Here is a 21,483-nt window from a genome sequence, read left to right as displayed (position 1 = left end):
GTCGTATGACTACTCCCAAGACCCTGATTCCTTCAGAGAGTGGAGATCTCAGTACCTGTTTGGAGCAGTTGATCTTCTATTTCCTTGGCTCCTGGAAAGCAGAACATTCTTTTGGAAGATCGTGTGTGGAACGTGCCTTAAAAGATGAAAATGCCGCGTTTGTCCATTTGCCCTGATGCCAAAGATTTGGGGGGTGGATCTGTGCAACAGCGTCACTGCATTTCGGCCTCTGTTTCTGCCCAGTGTCTCCAGAACGGACAAAACTGCTCAAGGTTGCCTACAGAGCTTTAAGCGGATGAAAAAGTGTTGCCGTGGGTTACAGCTTGGCATGCAACTCCTTTTCTGCCCCCCAACCCCCACCCCGGGGGAATTCAGTAGCTCTGTAAATATTGCACATAGTGGGTGGGTTTTGAACCTGGGCTTAGTGGCTCAGAAGATCAAGAATCTGCCTGCAATGCGGGCGACCAGGGTTCCATCCAAGATCAGGATGATCCCCTGGAGAAGGGAACAGCAGCTAGCCACTCCAGGATTCTTGCCTGGAGAATTGCGTGGACAGAGGAGCTGGCGGGCTACAGGCCATGGGGTCACAAAGAGTCAGACTATGAGTGAGCTACTGAGAGTTAGAAGCCAGAGTCTGACTTGTGGTTTTTGTGGGGAATTAACCTCACCTGACTTGGCTTCCTGAAGGAAACCCAGTCTTTGTTCTGAAGAGATAGCAGAAATGGATGGCTTGAGAAATAGTGCCTAAGAGAGCAGTCAGCAGAACATTCAATGCTGGAGCCATCTGACTAAGTCTTGAGCTCCATCTCTCAGCCTGCAAAGAGACGAGCCCAGGCTGGAAAGGACAGGGTGGGGTTTGTGTCCAGAGACAAAGAAGGAACCCAAGCTAACGCGAGTATCCTTATCCGACTGCCTTCCAGTTCAGTGTTGGCTGCACCGGACAACTTCAAGTCTGGCTTAACTGGCACCCCCCATCCTGGTGGCTCACCTTTCTGTCTCTAGTTTCTGTCCAAGGCAGCAGAAGACATGTGACGTGTCCAAGCTCACAGAGGTCATAGAGCTGAGACTTCAATCCAGGCAGGTCACTCCCTAAGCTCCAGCAGGGAATACGAGGTTCACCGCCCCGTCAATGTGAGTGTCCGCAAAGGGGTCAGAAGGACCGAAGCACTCTCTGCAACTCAGCATCTCGAAGCAAGAAGAAGTCCACTTTTGAGAGGCTGGAGGCAGGTCGCAGGTGGTCTCAGATGTGATGGCATCTGAATGTCACTGCACTTTGAAGGAAGTGTGTTTTGGGGGAGTGCTGTGGTCCATGCACCGGTTGGAAAAGTTTCCAGAGATGAGGCAGAATGAGAGGAGAAGAGAGTTTATGAGAGTGCAGTATGGGATATGCTGTTAGAACAGAGGGCTGGCTCAAGGGAGAGCCGATCCCTTTGATGGGCTAGCAGCCCATTTTTATAGCCTCAAGACAGAAAATTCCTACTAGAAGGATGGCATTAGGTGATTAGTTAGGATGCTATGTGTGGTAAGTTGCTTCACTTGTGTCCAACTCTTTCTGTGATCCTATGGGCTGTAGCCCACCAGGCTCCTGTGTCCCTGGGATTCTCCAGGCAAGAATACTGGAGTATTCTTGCCATGACCTCCTCCAGGGGATCTTCCCAAACCAGGGACTGAACCCGAGTCTCTTATGTCTCATGCATTGGCAAGCAGTTTGTTTACCTCAAGTACCACTTGAGAACCCCCTAGGATGCTATTGGGTGGATAACAGAGTGGGTATTTTAGCTCATATGGGGTCAGGAAACTGGCAAGTTTAGATCTGGAGGCTCAGGGCAACAGTTGCTATAGGACTTAATCAGTTCCAGAGATTTTTATCCTGTGACCTTGGTCCAAGGGCTCCATGCCTGTGACCTTGGTATAGGGCTCCACAGGGAGGTCTATAGGATGGACACATATATCAGTTCAGTTCAGTCGCTCAGTCGTGTCCAACTCTTTGCTACCCCATGGACTGCAGCACTCCAGGCCTCCCTATCCATCACCAACTGCTGGAGTTTACTCAAACTCATGTGTCCATTGACACATATACACACTTACGTATTTCAACCTTCATTTAAATGTTATGTTTCTTTCAGTGGCACATTATGCTAATGCTAAGTTGATTCAGTCGTGTCTGACTCTGTGTGACCTCATAGATGGCAGCCCACCAGGGTCCTCCATCCACAGGACTCTCCAGGCAAGAACACTGGAGTGGGTTGCCATTTCCTTTTCCTTGCCGCACAGTATAGTAACATAGTAAAGTGAGATGACTGTTTCTGGGCAGCCACGTGCTCTGAAGTCAGAGCTCAGATATCTAACAAAAAGGCAGTCTGCTCACTAACCACAGACTCTAACTTCGAAATGACTGCTATATTGCTTATGGAAGCAGCCAAGAGCAGGCACTAGGAAATCCACATGAACTTCAAGGGCTTGGCTTGTGGCGAGAACTCATGTTTGCAGATGACACAGATTTATATGCCGCTGGTTGCACACACGGTGGAAACGTGTGTCTGATACACAGACCAGAGCAACAGCTCCATCTCAGAGGGACCAAAATGCACTCACAGAGAAAGTGTGGGTCAGTCCGCCCCTTGAGTTGAACGTGGTGGCGCTTCCTTTCCGGTCTTTGGGTCCCATTGTGATGCCCTTGGTTGAACATCCACAGTGAACCATGTACGTAACCCCGGTCTCTCAAACCAGTGACAACACTTGAGTCTATTAAGGGGTCAGAGAACTTTATTCTGAAGAGAAAAATGAAAGTGAAAGTTGCTCAAAAATGCAAGTGAAAGTCACTCAGTCATGTCTGACTCTTTGCAACCCCGTGGACTATACAGTCCTTGGAATTCTCCAGGCCACAATACTGGAGTGGGTAGCCTTTCCCTTCTCCAGGGGATCTTCCCAACCCAGGGATCAAACCCAGGTCTCCCGCTTTGCGGGTGGATTCTTTACCAGCTGAGCCACCAAGGAAGCCCAGGAATACTGGAGTGGATAGCGTTTCCCTTCTCCAGGGGATCTTCCTAACTCAGGGATTGAACCCATGTCTCCTGCACTGCAGGCAGATTCTTTACCAGCTGAGCCACCAGGGAAGCCCTGTTCTGAGGAGGCCAGACAGTACATATTTTAGCCTTTGCAAGCTGCATGGTCTCTGTGGCAGTTACCCACCACTGCCCTGGGAGCCCCAGAGTAGCCACTGGCAGAAGGTAAGTGAATGGATGGGGCATGGTACCAATAAAGCTTTATTTAGAAAAGGAGACAGCCACACACCACAGGACAGTAGGAGCTTAGTTTCCTGGAGATCTTACATTCTCTGCCAGGGAATCCATGCCCCCTGCAGTGGACGTACAGAGTCTGAACCACTGGACCATCAGGTGAGTCCCAATCTAAAATTATTCTGAAATGTAAGCAACTGTATTGTTTTAAAAGCCAATCACACAATAGTTCCTGCAGGCTTTCTACAAGTCTAATTGTGCAGAGGTAAGGAATGACAACCTATCCAACTTTTAGAAACATGCTATGTGTGCCCAGAAGAAGTCTTTCCGTTGCAGTAAAAACTCCACCACCTTTCAGACAGCAGTCCTGCGTCACTCCTTGTTATTTCTACTGCTAGTGAAATACTTCTACGTTCCTTGAAGGGGTCATATAGACTCAGTTGAAAGAAATGTTTTGGCCAGCAGCCAGTGAAGGAATTTCCAGCACCCAAAGCAGTAGCCCTCGAACACCAAAGAAGCAGAGGCTTCTTTTTCAGCGTCCTGCGTCCTGTGAAGCCCTTGAATTATCAGCTTTAAGGATACACAGATGACCAGTCCCTTTTGCCGTGTGTGTGTGTGTGTGTGTGTGTGCGTGTGTGTGGCTGTGACTGTACTGGGAGTGAGAAGGAGGAAATGGGAGAGACTTTGTGTGTCTGTGCTAAGTCGGGATTCTTTGTGACCCCATGGACCGTAGCCCGCCAGGCTCCTCTGTCCATGGGATTCTCCAGGCAGGAATACTGGAGTGGGTTGTCATGCCCTTGAGTTCCCCTGAGCAGTGATCAAAGCTGTGCCCCCTGCATTGGCAGCATGGAGTCTTAACCACTGGACCACCAGGGAAGTCCCATCTAAGAATCTCCTACAAGTATCTCTATTGGATTTTTTGGCTTCCCAGGTGGCCCAGGGGTAAAGAATCTGTCTGCAGGAGAAGCAGTTTCAATCCCTGGGTCGGTAAGATTGCTTAGACAAGAAAATGGCAACCCACTCCAGTCTTCTTGCCTGGAGAATCTCATGGACAGAGGAGCCTGGTGGGCTACAGTCCATAAGGTTGCAGAGTGGGACACAACTTATTGAATGAACGTGCACTCACTGTTTTTGTTTTTCCCCTTAAAATGTGCCATATGAAGCTAGAAAGACATTTATTGCATAATCACCCAAGTGATATCATAGCGAAGGAGGAGAAATTTCATTCTGCTTTTGGGCAAAGCAGTACATTTGAGGTTATCTTGCTGAAATCTCACATGTGGAATCTTTTTTTGCAGCTTCGAAATCGCTTGCCTTGGTTTCCACTAGACCCGCCTTGATGACCCCGGTGTTGCATTTTCATTCTGCAATTTCACAGGCAGAACTATCCCCAAGTTACAGGCAGGTTGGGTCCCAGAAGGCGTTCAAGATTTGAAAAAGACGTTCCCAAATATAATACTAGGGATGAAGGTAAGTAAGGGTGCCAGGTGGGTGTCAGAGCTCCTGTGCTCTCAGGAGCCTCAAGCCTGCCCCTTGGCCAGTGTTGTGATCTCCAGACCCTGACCACAGCTGAGGGTCACTCATGGGGTGGTGACCGTGGCCCAGGCTGGGGGCTACTTCACACATCTTCTTTATCCATTCATCTGCTGATGGACATCTAGGTTGCTTCCATGTCCTGGCTATTCTAAATAGTGCTGCTCTGAACTTTGGTCCATTATCTTTTTGAATCATGTTCTTCTCTGAATATATGCCCAGGAATGGGATTGCTGGATCATATGGTAACTCTGTATTCAGTTTTTAAAGGAACCTCCATACTGTTCTCCATAGTAACTGCATCAACTTACATTCCCACCAACAGTGTAGGAGGTTCCGTTTTTCCCCACCCCTCCTCTGGCATTTATTATCTGCAGACTTTTTAATACCATTCTGACTGGTGTGACGCAATATCCCATGGTGGTTTCGATTTGCATTTCCTTTTATTGGTGATGTTCAGCGTTTTTCCATGTGGCCTGTTGGCCATCTGTATGTCTTCTTTGGAGAAATATCTATCTAGGTCTTCTGCTGGTAGGTATCCCAGATCTTGGAGAAGGAAACGGCAAGCCACTCCAGTGTTCTTGCCTGGAGAATTCCCTGGACAGAGGAGCCTGGTGGGCCACAGCCCATGGGGTGGCAAAGAGTCGCACACGACTGAGTGACTGAGACATGCCAAATCTTTATGTGAGGGCTTCCCTGGGGGGTAGTCCTCCCTTGGCAGAAGGTTGGGGACTAGGCTTCTGCAAGCACCACCTGAGGTCAGTGGATTGTTAGCCTGACTCCTCCTCACGAAGGGGAGCTGTGGAAATCAGCTGTGGGGCTTTAGTCAGGCTTCTTCCAAAGTAACTGGCAAAGTCCCCTTCATTCTCCAGGACACCTATGAGTGGTTTCCATTTCTCCAGTAAGCTGACTAAATGTTCCCCAAAGATGACAGGTCCGGATCCTGGAAAACCCGTCAACGTTATCTTATTTGGAAAAAAAGAAAAAGTTCTTTGCAGATGTGATTAAAATAAGAATTTTGAGATGCAGAAGCGAGAGTTGATTCTTTAGGTGGGACTTTAGGGCAAACACAAGAAGCACCTATAGCCATACGAAGGTGGAAGGGGGGAGGAGCAGAGTCTCCGCTAGCGCCTCCAGACATGTTATAGCCCCACTATAACCTTTTTTAAAAATGTACGTGTGTGTGCTCACTAAGTCGTGTCCGACTCTGCCACGCTGTGGACTGCAGCCCGCCAGGCTCCTCTGTCCATGGGATTTCCCAGGCAAGAATCCCGGAGTGGGTTATTCTTCATTGGGCTGCGCCAGCTCTTAGTTGTGGCTTGTGGGATCTTGGTTCCCCGACCAGGGATCGAACCTGGGCCCCCTGCACTGGGGGTGCAGAGTGTTAGCCGCTGGACCGCCAGGGAAGTCCCTTCTGCTGACACCCTGATTCCAGACTTCAGACCTCCCGAAGGGAAAGAATAGCTCTTCACTAGCGATGTTACATTATTACTACAGCCCTCGGAAAGGTAAGACAGTATTGGGAAAGCATCTCAGATTCCATCTGCCTGAATGAAACTCATAATTGCCTCCCTTCAAGTGTGCGTCTGCCTGAAATTCCCTTCAGGAGCCCCTCAACTCAGCTAACTTCAGCCAAAAACCCAGGAAGTTGTTTTTGATGGCCTCCAACCCCCGAGATATACACCAGCCCTAGGGGAGGTGGGGTATGGAGACTCGGGACAGATTCAAAATGAACTCTGAGTTCATGTGCTAGGCTGCCACCAAGTCCTGATGCTCGCAACTTCGCCACAGAGAACAATCCTTTCTTTGCCCCTGGGGTCACCACCTGAACCATCACCCCACCTCCTCTCAGCCAGCAGCATACTAGCTCAGTCATTCCTTCCAGGAGGTGTTTTCAAACCCTTCAGAGGAAAAAAAAAAGTGGATGAGAAGGAAACACAAGAGGTCTATTTATTTCTTTTTTCTTTTCTTCTCTACTTGGATTTCTCTGATGCGGATGAACCTTTTGCAGGGAAAAGCCATTTTGCACGTTAATTGTGCCCTCATTGTTTCATGGAAGCTAATGACGTTTTCTTTATGGCCAGAGTGAATGTTTCATATTTCTTGCATCCTTTACATTCCTTCGCAAGTCCTCCCTGGTGCTGGACAAGTCAAAAGCCCTCAAGAAATACATGCTCATTGGCTACCTAATTAAAAGAAAAAAAAAACATTGAAAAATAACCAATAGCTTTCTAAAAATGTACTTTAAAATACAAAAATGCTTGGAACTTCCCTGGCAGTCCATTGGCTACGACTTGGCGCCAGGTCAGGGAACTACGATCCCAGGAGCCACACCGCCTAGTCAAAAACAGAAATCAATGAAAACTTTTGCAATAGTAATTTCATCTAAGTACTCTTGTCTTTTTTAAGGACTATTGATCTGCATAGTTAGGTATTGCTTTATATACCTGTGTGTGTATATTTTTTTAACCATTATGTATTCACTGTGTGTGCTGAGTCGCTGAGTGCTGTCTGACTCTTTGCGACCCCCATGGACTGTAACCTGCCAGGCTCCTCTGTCCACCAGGATTCTCCAGGGCAGAATACTGTAGTGGGTTGCCATGCCCTCCTCCAGGGGATCTTCCCGACCCAGAGATGGAACCCTCATCTCTTACATCTCCTGCATTGGCAGGCGGGTTCTTTACCACTGGCACCACCTGGGAAACTCACAGAGCTCTCTGGGGTCTCCTTTATAAAGCCCTAATCCCATTCTACAAGACCTTTTAGAACTAACACCCAAAAAAGATGTCCTTTTCATTATAGGGGACTGGAATGCAAAAGTAGGAAGTCAAGAAACACCTGGAGTAACAGGCAAATTTGGCCTTGGAATACGGAATGAAGCAGGGCAAAGGGAATAGAGTTTTGCCAAGAGAACGCACTGGTCATAGCAAACACCTTCTTCCAATAACACCAGAGAAGACTCTACACATGGACATCACCAGATGGTCAACACCGAAATCAGATTGGTTATATTCTTTGCAGCCAAAGATGGAGAAGCTCTATACAGTCAGCAAAAACAAGACTGGGAGCTGACTGTGGCTCAGATCATGAACTCCTTATTGCCAAATTCAGACTTAAATTGAAGAAAGTAGGGAAAACTACTAGACCATTTAGGTATGACCTAAATCAAATTCCTTATGATTATACAGGGGAAGTGAGAAATAGATTTAAGGGATTAGATCTGATAGATAGAGTGCCTGATGAACTATGGACGGAGGTTCGTGACATTGTACAGGAGACAGGGATCAAGACCATCCCCATGGAAAAGAAATGTAAAAAAGCAAAATGGCTGTCTGGGGAGGCCTTACAAATAGCTGTGAAAAGAAGAGAAGCGAAAAGCAAAGGAGAAAAGGAAAGATATAAGCATGTGAATGCAGAGTTCCAAAGGATAGCAAGTAGAGATAAGAAAGCCTTCCTCAGAGATCAATGAAAAGAAATAGAGGAAAATAACAGAATGGGAAAGACTAGAGATCTCTTCAAGAAAATTAGAGATACCAAGGGAACATTTCATGCAAAGATGGGCTCGATAAAGGACAGAAATTGTATGGACCTAACAGAAGCAGAAGATATTAAGAAGAGATGGCAAGAATACACAGAAGAACTGTACAAAAAAGATCTTCACGACCCAGATGATCATGATGGTATGATCACTCACCTAGAGCCAGACATCTTGGAATGTGAAGTCAAGTGGGCCTTAGGAAGCATCACTACGAACAAAGCTAGTGGAGGTGATGGAATTCCAGTTGAGCTCTTCCAAATCCTGAAAGATGATGCTGTGAAAGTGCTGCACCCAATATGCCAGCAAATTTGGAAAACTCAGCAGTGGCCACAGGACTGGAAAAGGTCAGTTTTCATTCCAATCCCAAAGAAAGGCAATGCCAAAGAATGCTCAAACTACCGCACAATTGCACTCATCTCACATGCTAGTAAAGTAATGCTCAAAATTCTCCAAGCCAGGCTTCAGCAATATGTGGACCATCAACTTCCAGATGTTCAAGCTGGTTTTAGAGAAGGCAGAGGAACCAGAGATCAAATTGCCAACATCCGCTGGATCATCGAAAAAGCAAGAGAGTTCCAGAAAAACATCTATTTCTGCTTTATTGACTATGCCAAAGCTTTTGACTGTGTGGATCACAATAAACTGTGGAAAATTCTGAAAGAGATGGGAATACCAGACCATCTGACCTGCCTCTTGAGAAACCTATATGCAGGTCAGGAAGCAACAGTTAGAACTGGACATGGCACAACAGACTGGTTCCAAATAGGAAAAGGAGTACATCAAGGCTGTATATTGTCACCTTGCTTATTTAACTTATATGCAGAGAACATCATGAGAAACGCTGGGCTGGAAGAAGCACAAGCTGGAATCAAGATTGCCCGGAGAAATATCAATAACCTCAGATATGCAGATGACACCACCCTTATGGCAGAAAGTGAAGAGGAACTAAAAAGCTTCTTGATGAAAGTGAAAGAGGAGAGTGAAAAAGTTGGCTTAAAGCTCAACACTCAGAAAACTAAGATCATGGCATCCGGCCCCATCACTTCATACCAAATAGATGGGAAAACAGTGGAAACAGTGGCTGACTTTATTCTTTTGGGCTCCAAAATCACTGCAGATAGTGACTGCAGCCATGAAATTAAAAGATGCTTGCTCCCTGGAAGGAAAGTTATGACCAACCTAGACAGCATATTAAAAAGCAGAGACATTACTTTACCAACAAAAGTCTGTCTCATCAAGGCTATGGTTTTTCCAGTGGTTATGCATGGATGTGAGAGTTGGACTATAAAGAAAGCTGAGTGCCAAAGAACTGATGCTTTTGAGCTGCAGTGTTGGAGAAGACTCTTGAGAGTCCCTTGGACTGCAAGGAAATCCAACCAGTCCATCCTAAAGGAGATCAGTCCTGAATGTTGATTGGAAGGCCTGATGATGAAGCTGAACCGCCAATAGTGGCCACCTGATGGGAAGAGCTGACTTATTTGAAAAGACCCTGATGCTGGGAAAGATTGAGGGCAGGAGGAGAAGGGGACGACAGAATGAGATGGTTGGATGGCGTCACCGACTCAATGGACATGAGTTTGGGTAAACTCTGGGAGTTGGCGATGGACAGGGAGGCCTGGCGTGCTGTTGTCCATGGGGTCACACATAGTCAGACACAACTGAGTGACTGAACTGAACTGATCTGAACCGAAGCGCAGACTTGGAGCTGTGGCTCAAGAAGAAATTGTCGTCAATGGATCTGACCACCTCTGTGAGCCTTTCCAAAGAAGGTTTACAGCCAAGACTCTCAACACAGAAGCGTCTCTCTGAAGTCACCCATTCTGAGTTTGACAGCCCCAAAGAAATGTTTTCTTCCAACAGCCAGAGAGCTCAGAGAAGAATTCACTTCTGTAGATGAGGACTCAGCCTCTGGCTCTTCCTCCAGTAGATTTTAGAGCAAGGCAAGGGCTCCCAAGAGCCAGGACAGATGGGTGTTAACAAATGAGATGTACTCTCCAGGGCTGCTGTTAATTGCTCAGTCGTGTCCCACTCTATGTGACCCATGGACTGTAGCCCACCAGCCTCCTCGTGCATGGGGCTTCTCCAGGCCAGAATACTGGAGCGCATCGCCATGCCCTCCACCAGGAGATCCTCCTGGTGAAGGGATGGAACCCCGCTCTTCCGCATGGCAGGCGGATTCTTTACTGAGCCACCAGGGAAGCCCAATTAGGTATATAGTCTCTTCTAGTTGCCAGCACGAAACTTGGCCCTTCTCAGATATATTTTTAAAATTTATTGATTTATATTTTTTGGCTGCGCTGGTGTCTCCGTTACTGCTCTCGGGCTTTCTCTAGTTGCAGCAAATGGGGACCAGCCAGGAGAGGTGTGGGGTGCCATGTTTTTGGTGCAGGAGCTCTACTGCCCTCAGGCTCAGCAGTTACGACCCACAACCCACGGGCTTAGTCACCCTCTGGCACGTGGCCTCCTGCTGGCCCTGTGAAAAAGGTGTCTCAGTATGCTTGAGCTTACAAACTGAAAGGTACTTGACCCTATAATTTGAAACATACAAGGAAAATTCTGGAACTCCATCCTTCATTACATTTTATAGTTATACATCTGTTAGAATAAAAAATTAAACAATCTGTGCTCTATTTCATGAAGAGGATTAGCTACTGATTGAATCTCTTCCCTGGTGGCTCAGACAGTAAAGAATATGCCTGCAGTGTGGGAGATCCAGGTTCAATCCCTGGGTTGGGAAGATCCCCTGGAGAAGGGAATGGCAATCCACTCCAGTATTCTTGCCTGGGGAATTCCATGGCAGAGGAGCCTGGCGGGCTATAGTCCATGGGGTGTCAAAGAAGCAGACACAACTGGAGGACGAACACATACAGACATAAATCTCTAAAAGTTGATCCAATTCGCCTTGTTGACCGATGCTCTGCTTGTTGATAAGTGAAAGCAGGACCACTTTCATTTCGCTTATCTCTGCTCTATCAAAGGAAATAAACCTTAGACTTGACAAGGTGGAACACACATTCCTGAGACTATCAAATGTCTAGGTTTGGATGCTCAGAGGGTCCAAAAGGATAGACGCTCAGTCTCAAGTCCTAAGCAATGAAGATGAATGTCCAAAAATTGAGAAAATCCACAGAATAAATGTGCTCTGTCTTTTGTTCTTTGTAGAACAAAACCGACATTCCTGTTGTTCAGTCACTAAGTCATGTCCGACTCTTTGTGACCCCAGGGATTGCAGCACACCAGGCTTCCCTGTCCTTCACTATCTCCTGGAGCTTGCTCAAACTCATGTCCAGCCAGTCAGTGATGCCATCCAACCATCTCATCCTCTGTCGTCCCCTTCTCCTCCTGCCTTCAGTCTTTTCCAGCATCAGGGTCTTTTCCAATGAGTCAGCTTTTCACATCAGGTGATGCTTTCGAACTGTGGTGTTGGACAAGACTCTTGAGAGTCCCCTGGACTGCAAGGAGATCCAACCAGTCCATCCTAAAGGAAATCAGTCCTGAATATTCAGGACTTATGCTTAAGGACTGATGCTTAAGCTGAAGCTCCAGTACTTTGGCCCCCTGTTGTGAAAAGCTAGATGCTGACAAACACACTGTACTCTGGGAAATTCTGCCTGAGTTGTTAGTTATTAGAAAAGAAAGCTGTCACCAGCAGAAGTCCACATGGGCTCAATGTCATACTGAATGCTTCCCAAAGGGGTGCAAGTTGGTACATTTTGGCTATGCCTTTCATTCACAAAGCAGAGGTAATGTCACACCACGGATGATTGACAGTCTTGTCATGACATGTGAAACGTGATACAGAAGCCTCAGTGTGACGGGACCACAGACAGACGGGCTCAACTGTGTAATCCCAGGAATGTTGAAAGATTTATGAGGGGCTAAGAGAAGGGCACCTATCTGACAGCAGGCTTGGTGTTGTCTCTTGCAGCATGTTTATTAATGTCAATATAGACTGTGGCTTTATAAATATTCAACTGATGCTAAGCAGAAAGCAAAGAGGAACTAAAGCACCTCTTGATGAAAGTGAAACAGTAGAGTGAAAAAACTGACTTAAAACTGAACATTTGAAAAATGAAGATCATGGCAACTGGTCCCATCACTTCGTGGCAAATAGATGGGGAAACAATGGAAACAGTGACAGACTTTATTTTCTTGGGCTCCAAAATCACTGCAGATGGTGACTGCAGCCATGAAATTAAAGCTCCTCGGAAGAAAAGCTATGACCAACCTAGCCAGCATATTAAAAAGCAGAGAGATTACTTTGCAGACAAAGGTCTATCTAGTCAAAGCTATGGTTTTCCCAATAGTCATGAATGGATGAGAGAGTTGGACCATGAAAAAAGTTGAGTGCAGAAGAATTGATGCTTTTCAACTGTGGTGTTGCAGAAGACTCTTGAGAGTCCCTTGGACTGCAAGGAGATCAAACCAGTCCATCCTAAAGTAAATCAGTCCTGAATGTCCACTGGAAGGACCGATGCTGAAGCTGAAGCTCCAATACTTTGGCCACCTGATGCGAAGAACTTACCCATTTGAAAAGACCCTGATGCTGGGAAAGATTGAGGGCGGGAGGAGAAGGGGATGACAGAGGATGAGATGGTTGAGTGGCATCACTGACTCAATAGACATGAGTTTGAGCAAGCTCCAGGAGTTGGTGATGGACAGGGAGGCCTGGAGTGCTGCAGTCCACAGGGTTGTAAAGAGTCAGACATGACTGAATGACTGAACTGACTGAGTGAAGCTGGAAGGGATGCCTTATGTGAAGATTAAAAAAAAAAAAGCTCAGCAGCATGATGTTTAGTGAGGATGTAGGTAAAATTACACCTGAATTCAAGGAATGACAGTATAACCCCTCTGACTGGCAGATGGGTGATCAGACAACGATTACACAGTGAATGAAGTGAATGAAAATGTGATAGACCACTGCTGCTGTGATTTATGGAGACAAGGATTTCATGCTTTAGTGGACCGAGTGGTCTGAATTTCAGCCCTAGCTAAGATCTAAGGTTTAAATTGAGATTTTTTTTAGTCAACACCAGCTTTCGGGCTGGGAGTGACCAGTGGGAGGGTGAGGGGAGCAGCACTGTGTTGTGAAAGTGAAAGTTGGACTCTTTGTGACCCCATGGACTGTAGAGTCCATTGGATTCTCCAGGCCAGAATACTGGAGTAGGTAGCCTTTCCCTTCTCCAGGGCATCTTCCCAACCCACGGATGGAACCCAGGTCTCCCCCATTGCACAGTTCTTTACCAGCTGAGCCACAAGGGAGGCCTGGTGTTGGGACAGGGCACATCCAAAAACTGTAGGTGCATTTATATGGTCTTTCATCTTTTGGTTGATTGTGTGCTCAATCGCACAGGGTGTCCAGCTCTTTGTGACCCCATGGACTGTAGCCCACCAGGCTCCTCTGTCCAAGGGATTCTCCAGGCAAGAATACTGGACCGGGTTGCCATGCCCTCCTCCAGGGGATCTTTCCCACCTAGGGATGAAACCTAGTGTCCGCGGCCTCTCCTGCCTGTTGTCCGGGCGCGGGAAAAGGCTGGGTTTCAAGCCGCTGCCCCAGCCAGACCTCTGGCCCCACGGGGAGCGCCACTCACCCCCGCGCCCACCCCCCCCAGGTCACAGCCCCGAGCTGCAGCCGTAGTCCGCAGCTTCCTACTCCCCGCGGGCGGGCGGAAGTCCCAAGCGCGCCTCCACCCAAGGCCCCCTCACCTCGGTGCACCCGCCTCTAGGCTCCTTACACTCTCTGGGCATCTCGCGGCAGCCCAAGCGCGTCCTGCCCCTTGATCTGCAGCGGCGCGAGCCCCCAACCAACGCGCGGGATCAGCTCTTCCCCCATCGCGCGCAGTGCGCGACCCCCTTTCCTGTGGGCGTGCCTCGAGCCACGAGTCCCCCGTTTCCAGCGCGCGCAGGCGCCCCCCACCCCCGGCACGCGCGGCCCCAGCCCCCACTTCCTGCGTGCGCGGGGCCAGCCCTTCCCCCGGCGCGAGCCCTACCTTTCCGACGCACATGGCGACCTTTCCTACGCACATGCCGCGAGCCTCCTTTTCCTGTGTGCACTGGGTCCCCCGGCATGCGTGGCACGAGCCCTCACTTTTTGTGCGCTCGGCACCCCTGGCACGAGTCCCGCTTCTTGGATGCGTGGCGGGAGCCGCCCCTTCTTGCGCGCGAGGGGCTCCCCGGCACGCGCCGCGCGAGCCCCCACTTCCTGTGCGTGCGCCACAGCGCGAGCCCCCCGGTTCCTGCACGCGCGGGGTCAGCCCTCCTCCAGGCACGCACGCACGGCGCGACCCCCCCCCTTCCTGCCCACGTGGCGCGGCGCAAGCCCCCCTTTTTGCGCGCGCGGATACCCGCCACCCGTGGCGCGAGTCCCCCTTCCTTTGCACTCGGGGACCTCCGGCACGCGTAGCGCGAGCCCCTGCTTCCTGGGTACGTGGAGAGAGCCCCCACTTATTGCGGGCGCGGGGCCCCCTTGGGACGCGCGGAGCGAGTTCTCACTTTCTGCACTCGCGGGGTCAGCCCTCACCCGTGTGCGCGCGGCGTGAGCCCCCGACCCCAGCGCATGCGGCATGGTGCGAGCCCCCCTTCCTGCGCTCGTGAGGCCCCCGGCACGCGTGGAATGAGCCCCCACTTCTTGCGTGCGCGGCAGAAGAACCCCACTTCCGGCGCACAAGGCGCGGCGCGAGAGGCCCCGGGTTCCTGCGCCCGCGGGGTCAGCCCTCCCCCTGGCACGCGCGGCGCAAGCCCCCACCTCCTGGGAGCGTGGCGCGAGCCCCCACCTTGCGCGGGCGGGCCCCCCCAGCCCCGGGACGGGTGTCCTTCTCAGCACACGGAGAGTTCGCCAGTTGAGGGCCGTGTTTCCTCAACTCCCAAGAAGGGGGTCCCCACTCGCGGGACCCACGCCCTCAACGGCATGGAGGGGTTCCCATCCGCGGGCCGTGTGCCCTCAACCGTGTAAGGAGAGGTCCCCACTCGCCGGCCGCGGGCCTCAACTGGGCATACAGGGGTCCCGACCCGTACTGCGCATGCCCAGGAAAACACAGTCGGGTCCCAACTCGCGGGCCTGGCATCCTCACTGGCACACACAGGGGTCCCCACCCCCGTGTCGTGTGCCCTTAACTGCGCACGCAGTGGTCCGCAGCACTGGGCTGTGCGCCCTCAACCGCACACTGAGGGGTCTGCACCTGCGTGCCGTGCGCCCTTAACCGCGCACAGAGGCGTCCCCACGCTCGTGCAGTGGCCCTTAAGCACACACGGAGGGCTTCTCACCCGCGGGCGTGTGCCTTCCACCGCGCATGCAGTGGTCCCCACCACAAGGCTGTGCACCCTCAACCGCTCACGCAGTGGTTCTCACTGGCAGGCCGCGTGCCCTCAAGCACACACAGAGGGATCCCAATTTGCGGGCCACGCACCATCAACCGCCCACGAATGGGTCCTCAAGGCTGTACGTGCACCCTCAACTGCACACCAAGGATTCCTCACCCCTGGGCTCTGCGCCCTCAACCGCGCATGAAGTTGTCCTCACCACAAGGCTGTGCGCCCTCCACGCCCATGAAGGGCGTCCCCACTCGTCGGCCATGGCCCTCAACCACGCACGGAGGGGTTCCCACTCACGGGCAGCACGCCCTCAACTGGGCACGGAGGGGTCCCGACCCGCCGTATCCGATCCCTGAAAAATGCACAGATGGGTCCCTACTGGTGGGTCTGGCGTCCTAATCCACACATGGAGAGGACCCTACCGTGGGTCGTGCACCCTCAATCGCGCACTGAGGGGTTCCCACCCGCGGGCCGTGCGTCCACCGCGTACTGAGGGGTCTGCACTCGCGGGCCGTGCGCCCTTAAACGCTCACGGAGGGGTCCCCACTCGAGGGCAGCGAGCCCTCAACTGGGCACAGAGGGGTCTCGACCCGCGGGTCGCACAGGGAGGGGTCCCCACGGCGTTACCTGCGTCCTGAAAATGCATAGATGGGTCCCCACTCGCGGGCAGCGAGCCCTCAATTGGGCACGGAGTGGTCCGCACTCGTGGTGCGCAAGCCCTAGAAAACGCACAGACGGGTCCCTACTCGCAGGCCGGGCGGCCTCACCGCACAAGGAAGTGTCCCCACACGTGGGCCGCGCGCCCTCAACTCCCACTAAAGGGTTTCCTACTCACGAGCCGCGCCACCTCAACCCTGTAAGGAGGAATCCGCAAACGCGGGCCTTGAGCCCTCAACCGCCCACGGCACGGTCCCCACCGAGGTATGGGCGCCCTGCAAAACTCACAGACGGGTCCCTACTCGCGGGCCAGGCATCCTCACCCTCACACGGAGGGGTCCCCACCGTTGAGTCGCGCGTCCTCAACCGCGCACGCAGTAGTCCCCACCTACGACGGGCCGTGCGCCCACAACTACCATGAAGGGGACTCGCGGGGCACTGGCCCTCAACCACTAATAGTCGGGTCCCCACTTGCCGGCCCCGCGCCCTGAACCACGCACGCTCGAGTCCACCACCCGCGGGTCGGGCGTCCTCACTCGCACACCGACGGGTCGCCACCCGCCCGCGCGGGTCGCGCGCTCACCCAGGCAGCCGAGCACGTCGCAAGTGGCGGCGGCGCGCACTATGCCCACGGAGGCGGGGCCGCGGGCCGAGGTTGGCGGCGAGGCCAAGGCGACCTCGGGACCCGCAGGCCGGCGCCCAGGCCGCAGCTGCAGGAGGCTGAGTGCCAGGCGGAGCGCGCCGCTGCCCAGGCATAGCGCGTGGAAAGCCCGCGGCTGGAAGCCCAGCGCGAGCTGCGTGGCAGAGTCCCGCGTGGGGCAGCAGAAGGTGCCGAGGCGCGGGGAGGCCATGGGTCGTGCTGGGGACGCGCGCCGATCAGCCTGAGTCATGTGCTGGACGCGGAGACCGCGGGCAGGGGGCGTCATGTGCCCTGGGCCTCCCCGCGGCCCCCGCCCGACCCCCCGCGCTGGCAGAAAAGGCGCCAGGCTCGGCGAGGGCAGCGCGGAACGCCACGAGGCCTCACGAGGGTGATGCTTGGCAGCGAGGAGGAGGGGTGAGGGGCGGAGAGCTCAGGGTCGGGAAGTCCGCTCTCCCGCCCGTCAGCAGGCCTTCCCGGGGGGCGAGGGAGGTTAATTCTCCAGAACCGGGAGCCCTCAACAGTGCTGTCTCATCTTAACCCATCTCCCCCAGAAACCACGCGCTCTTGCCAGGTCTGACCAGTCTGGGTTTGTGACATCCATTTTGATCCATTGCCAGTTCATAAACAGTGACTGAGCCGTGATTTGTATTAAAATACTGCCTTTCTATGGCCCCTCTCCGCCAGGGAAATCACTCCCACAGAGCTAGGACTTTCGCTTGAAATCAAACCAGACTGGACACACACACACTCTTTCCTGCGCGCGCGGGCCAGCCCTTCCTTACTCCGGCGCGCGCGGTGCGAGCCCCCCCGTTCCTGCCCACGCCTCGCGGCGCGAGCCCCCACTCTTGTGCGCGCGGGGCCCCTCGCCACCTGCGGCGCTAGTCCCTCTTCCTGCGTGCGTGGAGCCACCCCCGGCCCGCACGGCGCGAGACCCCGCTTCCTGGGCGCGCGCCGCGGCGCGTGCCCCCAGGTTCCTGCGCGGGCGGGGTCAGCCCTCCCCACCGGCTCACGCGGCGCTAGCTCCGCCCCTTCCTGCGCACGCGGCGCGACGCGAGCCCCTACTTCTTGCTCGCGCGGAGCCTCCCGTCACGCGCGGCGCAAGCCCCCCGTTCCTGAGCGCGCGGGGCCAGCCCTCCCCGCGGCGCGCGAGGCGCGAGTACGTCCCCTGTTTCTGCGCGCGCGGGGCCAGCCCTCGCCCGGGAGCGCGCGGCGCGAGTCCCCCCCTTTCCTGCGGCGCGGCGCGAGACCGCAGTTTCTGCGCGCGCGTGGGGCCAGCCCTTGACCCGTACGCGCACGGCGCGAGGCCGCTCCCTTGTGCGCACGCGGCGCGAGTATCCCCCTTTTCTGCGCGCGCGGCGCCACTCGAGTACCCTGGTTCTTGCGCGCGCGGGCCAGTCCTTTGCCCGGCACGCGCGGCGCGAGCCACTCCTTGCGCGCGCGGGTTCAGCCCTCCCCCGGGCGCGCGCGGCGCTAGCCCCGCCCCTTCCTGCGCTCGCGGCGCGACGCGAGCCCCCACATCTTGCACGCGTGGAGCCTTCCATCACGCGCGGCGCAAGCCCCCTCGTTCCTGAGCGCGCGGAGCCGGCTTTCCCCCCGGCGCGCGCGGCGCGCGAACCAGCCCCGCTTCCTACGCGCGCGGTGGGGGGCGAGCCCTCAGTTTCTGGGCACGCGCCCTCAGTTTCTGGGCGCGCGCCGCGGCGTGAGTTCCCCCCGCTTCCCGTTTCTGAGCGCGCCGGGTCAGCCCTCCCACAGGCACGCGCGGTGCCAGACACCGGTTTCTGCGTCCGCGGGGCTAGCGCTCCCCCCGGCGCGCGCAGCACGACGAGAGTCCCCCTTCCCGCGCGCGCGGTGCGAGCCCCCTGTTCTTTCGCGCGCGGCGCGAGCCAAACCCCGTCTCATACGCCCCGCCCCCTGCCCCGGAGCGCGCGCCGGGTCCCGCGGCTCCCCGCCCGCTCCCCTCGGGCCCGCCCCCTCCCCGCGGTTCCCCGCCCCCTCCCCGCCAGCCCGCCCCCTCCCCACGTTTCCCCGCTCCCTGCCCGCGGCTCCGCCCCCTCCTCGCATCTCCCCGCCCCCTCCTCGCGGCTCCGCCCCTCCCTGCCGGCCCGCCCCCTCCCCGCGGCTCCCTGACCCCTCCCTGCGGGCCCGCCCCCTCCGGGACCCGCCTTCCCCCGTGCGCAGCGCCGCGAGTCCTCCGTACTCCCTCGCGCCCCTGGCCGGTACTTTCCTTGCAAGTTGCAGCGCAAGTTTGCCCGCGGTCGGCGACAGGGGCGCCGAGAGCCTCCCTCGCCCTCGGCCGGCTGGGCTTCTCCAGAGCATATGGGCGCGGGTCAGGCGGCCCCGGGGGCCTGAGCGGCCGTGCCGCCTTTGCGCCCCGCGCCATGGAGGGCGCCGAGCCCCGCGCGCGGCCGGAGCGACTGGCGGAGGCCGAGGCACGGACGGCCGATGGCGGGCGCCTGGTGGAGGTGCAGCTGAGCGGTGGCGCCCCTTGGGGCTTCACCTTGAAGGGCGGCCGCGAGCACGGCGAGCCGCTGGTCATCACCAAGGTGAGGCGGGGCACGGGACTTGCACGGTGACAGCCGGGAGGTGGCCTCGGGGGGCGGGGGATTCGTCGAGGTCAGGAGCGCCGGGCGAGGGGTGGGGGTGGTTTCGGGTGGCGCCCGGGGCCCGGGACTCGCGTTTGCCTGGGTCCGCTGAGAGAACGTGGGGCGCTGGGACCCGCCTTAGGTGTGTGGTCCGGGCGCCACCTGGGCCGCCCTGCCTTCTTTCCCAGCTCTTTTTGGCTCCCGGCGCCGCCGATAGTTTCAATGGCTCCTGTTTCGGATCTCTCCCCTCCCCCTCTTGGAAGGGGCCCGGCCCTCCGCTGTCACTCCCGGCCTTGGTAGTGGCGGCCTGTACCTGTGGGCCAGCCCAGTGGTCTGGGGGGAACGTTCCCACGTGCGCCGGGTGGACAGAGCCTGCCCCTCCTGTGTTAGCCTGTCTGGATGCTTGTTTCTGCACCCCGCCTTGGACCCGCACCCCTTATCTCTAGGATGTGTGGGCGAGCAGCTGCCGGCAGGCCAGCTTCTCCATTCCCAAAAGCCCATCAATATTTACTGACGTTTGGCTTCCAGCCCTAGATCCGCGGCGCCCTGGATACTTGCAAAAAAAAAAAAAAACCCTGAAAGTTTTCAGAGTCCTTTATAAAAATGGGATTTGATAATAAGTTGCTAGTGTGTGTGTCCATGGGGTCGCAAAGAGTCGGACACGACTGAGCGATTGAACTGTGTGTGTGTGTATGTGTGTGTGTGTGTGTAGGGTTTACTTTAGAACTTTGACTTTTTTTGCCTCGAAATAGAAAACCCATATTGAGACTTAGCAGCCGAGCTTGTATAAACCCGTAAAAACACAAAACCAGTCGTTTGGTTTTCCCCTGGTTAAAACTGTCTGTTGGTCAGTTTCTCTTGGAAGGTCTGGGCCACGCCATTCCTGGGGACAAAGTTCTCTTTAAAATGCAAAAAAAAAATTCTTGGCTCGCAGAAGGGTTTGAAGGTGACTTACTGTTTTTTCTCTGCTTTCTTGCTTCACCGCGGCTGGAAGCACTGAACTGACTTCTAACCTGCCCCACCGGATTGCATTTAGGAGGTGGTGTGGCTTTGTTACCTAGATAACAAATGAGAGACCGAACTAATCTTTTTATTTTCTCTCATTTTTTTATGGTTATAAACTAGAGACTCTGAGGGGAAACGTGCACTGAATTTTTGTTGAACTGGGGGTTGAGGCTGTCTTTGTTGTTGTAAATTTCACACAGGTGCAACCTACTAATGCATTGAATTCTTTGAAAAGTAGGAGGCAGCTTAGTGGGCAGACCTTGTGCAGATCTGGTGCTCCCTGCATACCTTACAGCATAGTAGCTTGAGCTTTTTAAATAATGAGTTTTACCAGACATTTCGGATGGTGAAGGTTAAAGATTCACCGGTATCTTACCAGGTGAATCCCCCAAACCTTTAGAACTTCAGGTGTTTCTTTTAAAAAAGAGCACACGCAGATCCAATTCAAGCTGTCTTCCTCGGATCTGTCGTTAGAGCAGATCGAATAAGTGGTACAACATTGTTTAAGATAGTGTCTTGCTTTGGGGGCTTCCACTGGGTAAGAAAACTGCCTAAAAATTCAATTGTTTTACCGGAAGCTGGGGAAAAGGATTTCGGAGTACCTCCCCCTTTCTGTGTACCCCAAGTCGTAACACCCCCACCCCCGAGTTCTTAGTGGCGTTACATCTTCCTGTGCAAGAGGGCCCCCCTCTACAAACCGAAGGAGCGGGGCGGTAGAGCCTGTGGACACAAACCAGGGCCTGTGCAGACCACTGGGGGCTGTTGGCTCCGGATTTAGCCCCTGATGGGCTCTCCCGGTAGTTGCTACGGTTTGGGTGTGTGTTGCTGTGTGTGTCTTAGGTGTATGTGTGTGTGTCTGTGTTGTGTGTGTGTGTGGCTAGACTGGTAGCGGTGTACACACTGTGTGTGTGTGTGTGTGTGTGTCTTTGTTGCTAGACTGGTAGCATTGTACACACTGCGTGGGTATGTGTGTGTCTC

The 21,483-nt window shown here is 54.0% G+C and overlaps 1 protein-coding gene across 1 annotated transcript in view; it reads left to right on the top strand.

Annotated features, from left to right (window-relative positions):
• Nucleotides 1–19,136: 19,136 nt before the first annotated feature.
• The window catches only part of LOC129641143 (protein Shroom2-like), a 140,801-nt gene continuing 138,454 nt past the window's right edge, over nucleotides 19,137–21,483 (top strand). Inside the window, exon 1 of the mRNA XM_055565925.1 lies at nucleotides 19,137–19,461. Within this exon, the coding sequence (XP_055421900.1) occupies nucleotides 19,297–19,461 (165 nt within the window). The 5' untranslated portion in view covers nucleotides 19,137–19,296. The remainder of the gene's footprint in view (nucleotides 19,462–21,483) is intronic.

The sequence above is a fragment of the Bubalus kerabau genome, unplaced genomic scaffold (assembly GCF_029407905.1).
Source record: "Bubalus kerabau isolate K-KA32 ecotype Philippines breed swamp buffalo unplaced genomic scaffold, PCC_UOA_SB_1v2 scaffold_78, whole genome shotgun sequence".
Lineage (NCBI taxonomy): Eukaryota > Metazoa > Chordata > Mammalia > Artiodactyla > Bovidae > Bubalus > Bubalus kerabau.
This window is presented reverse-complemented; position numbering and strand designations above follow the sequence as displayed.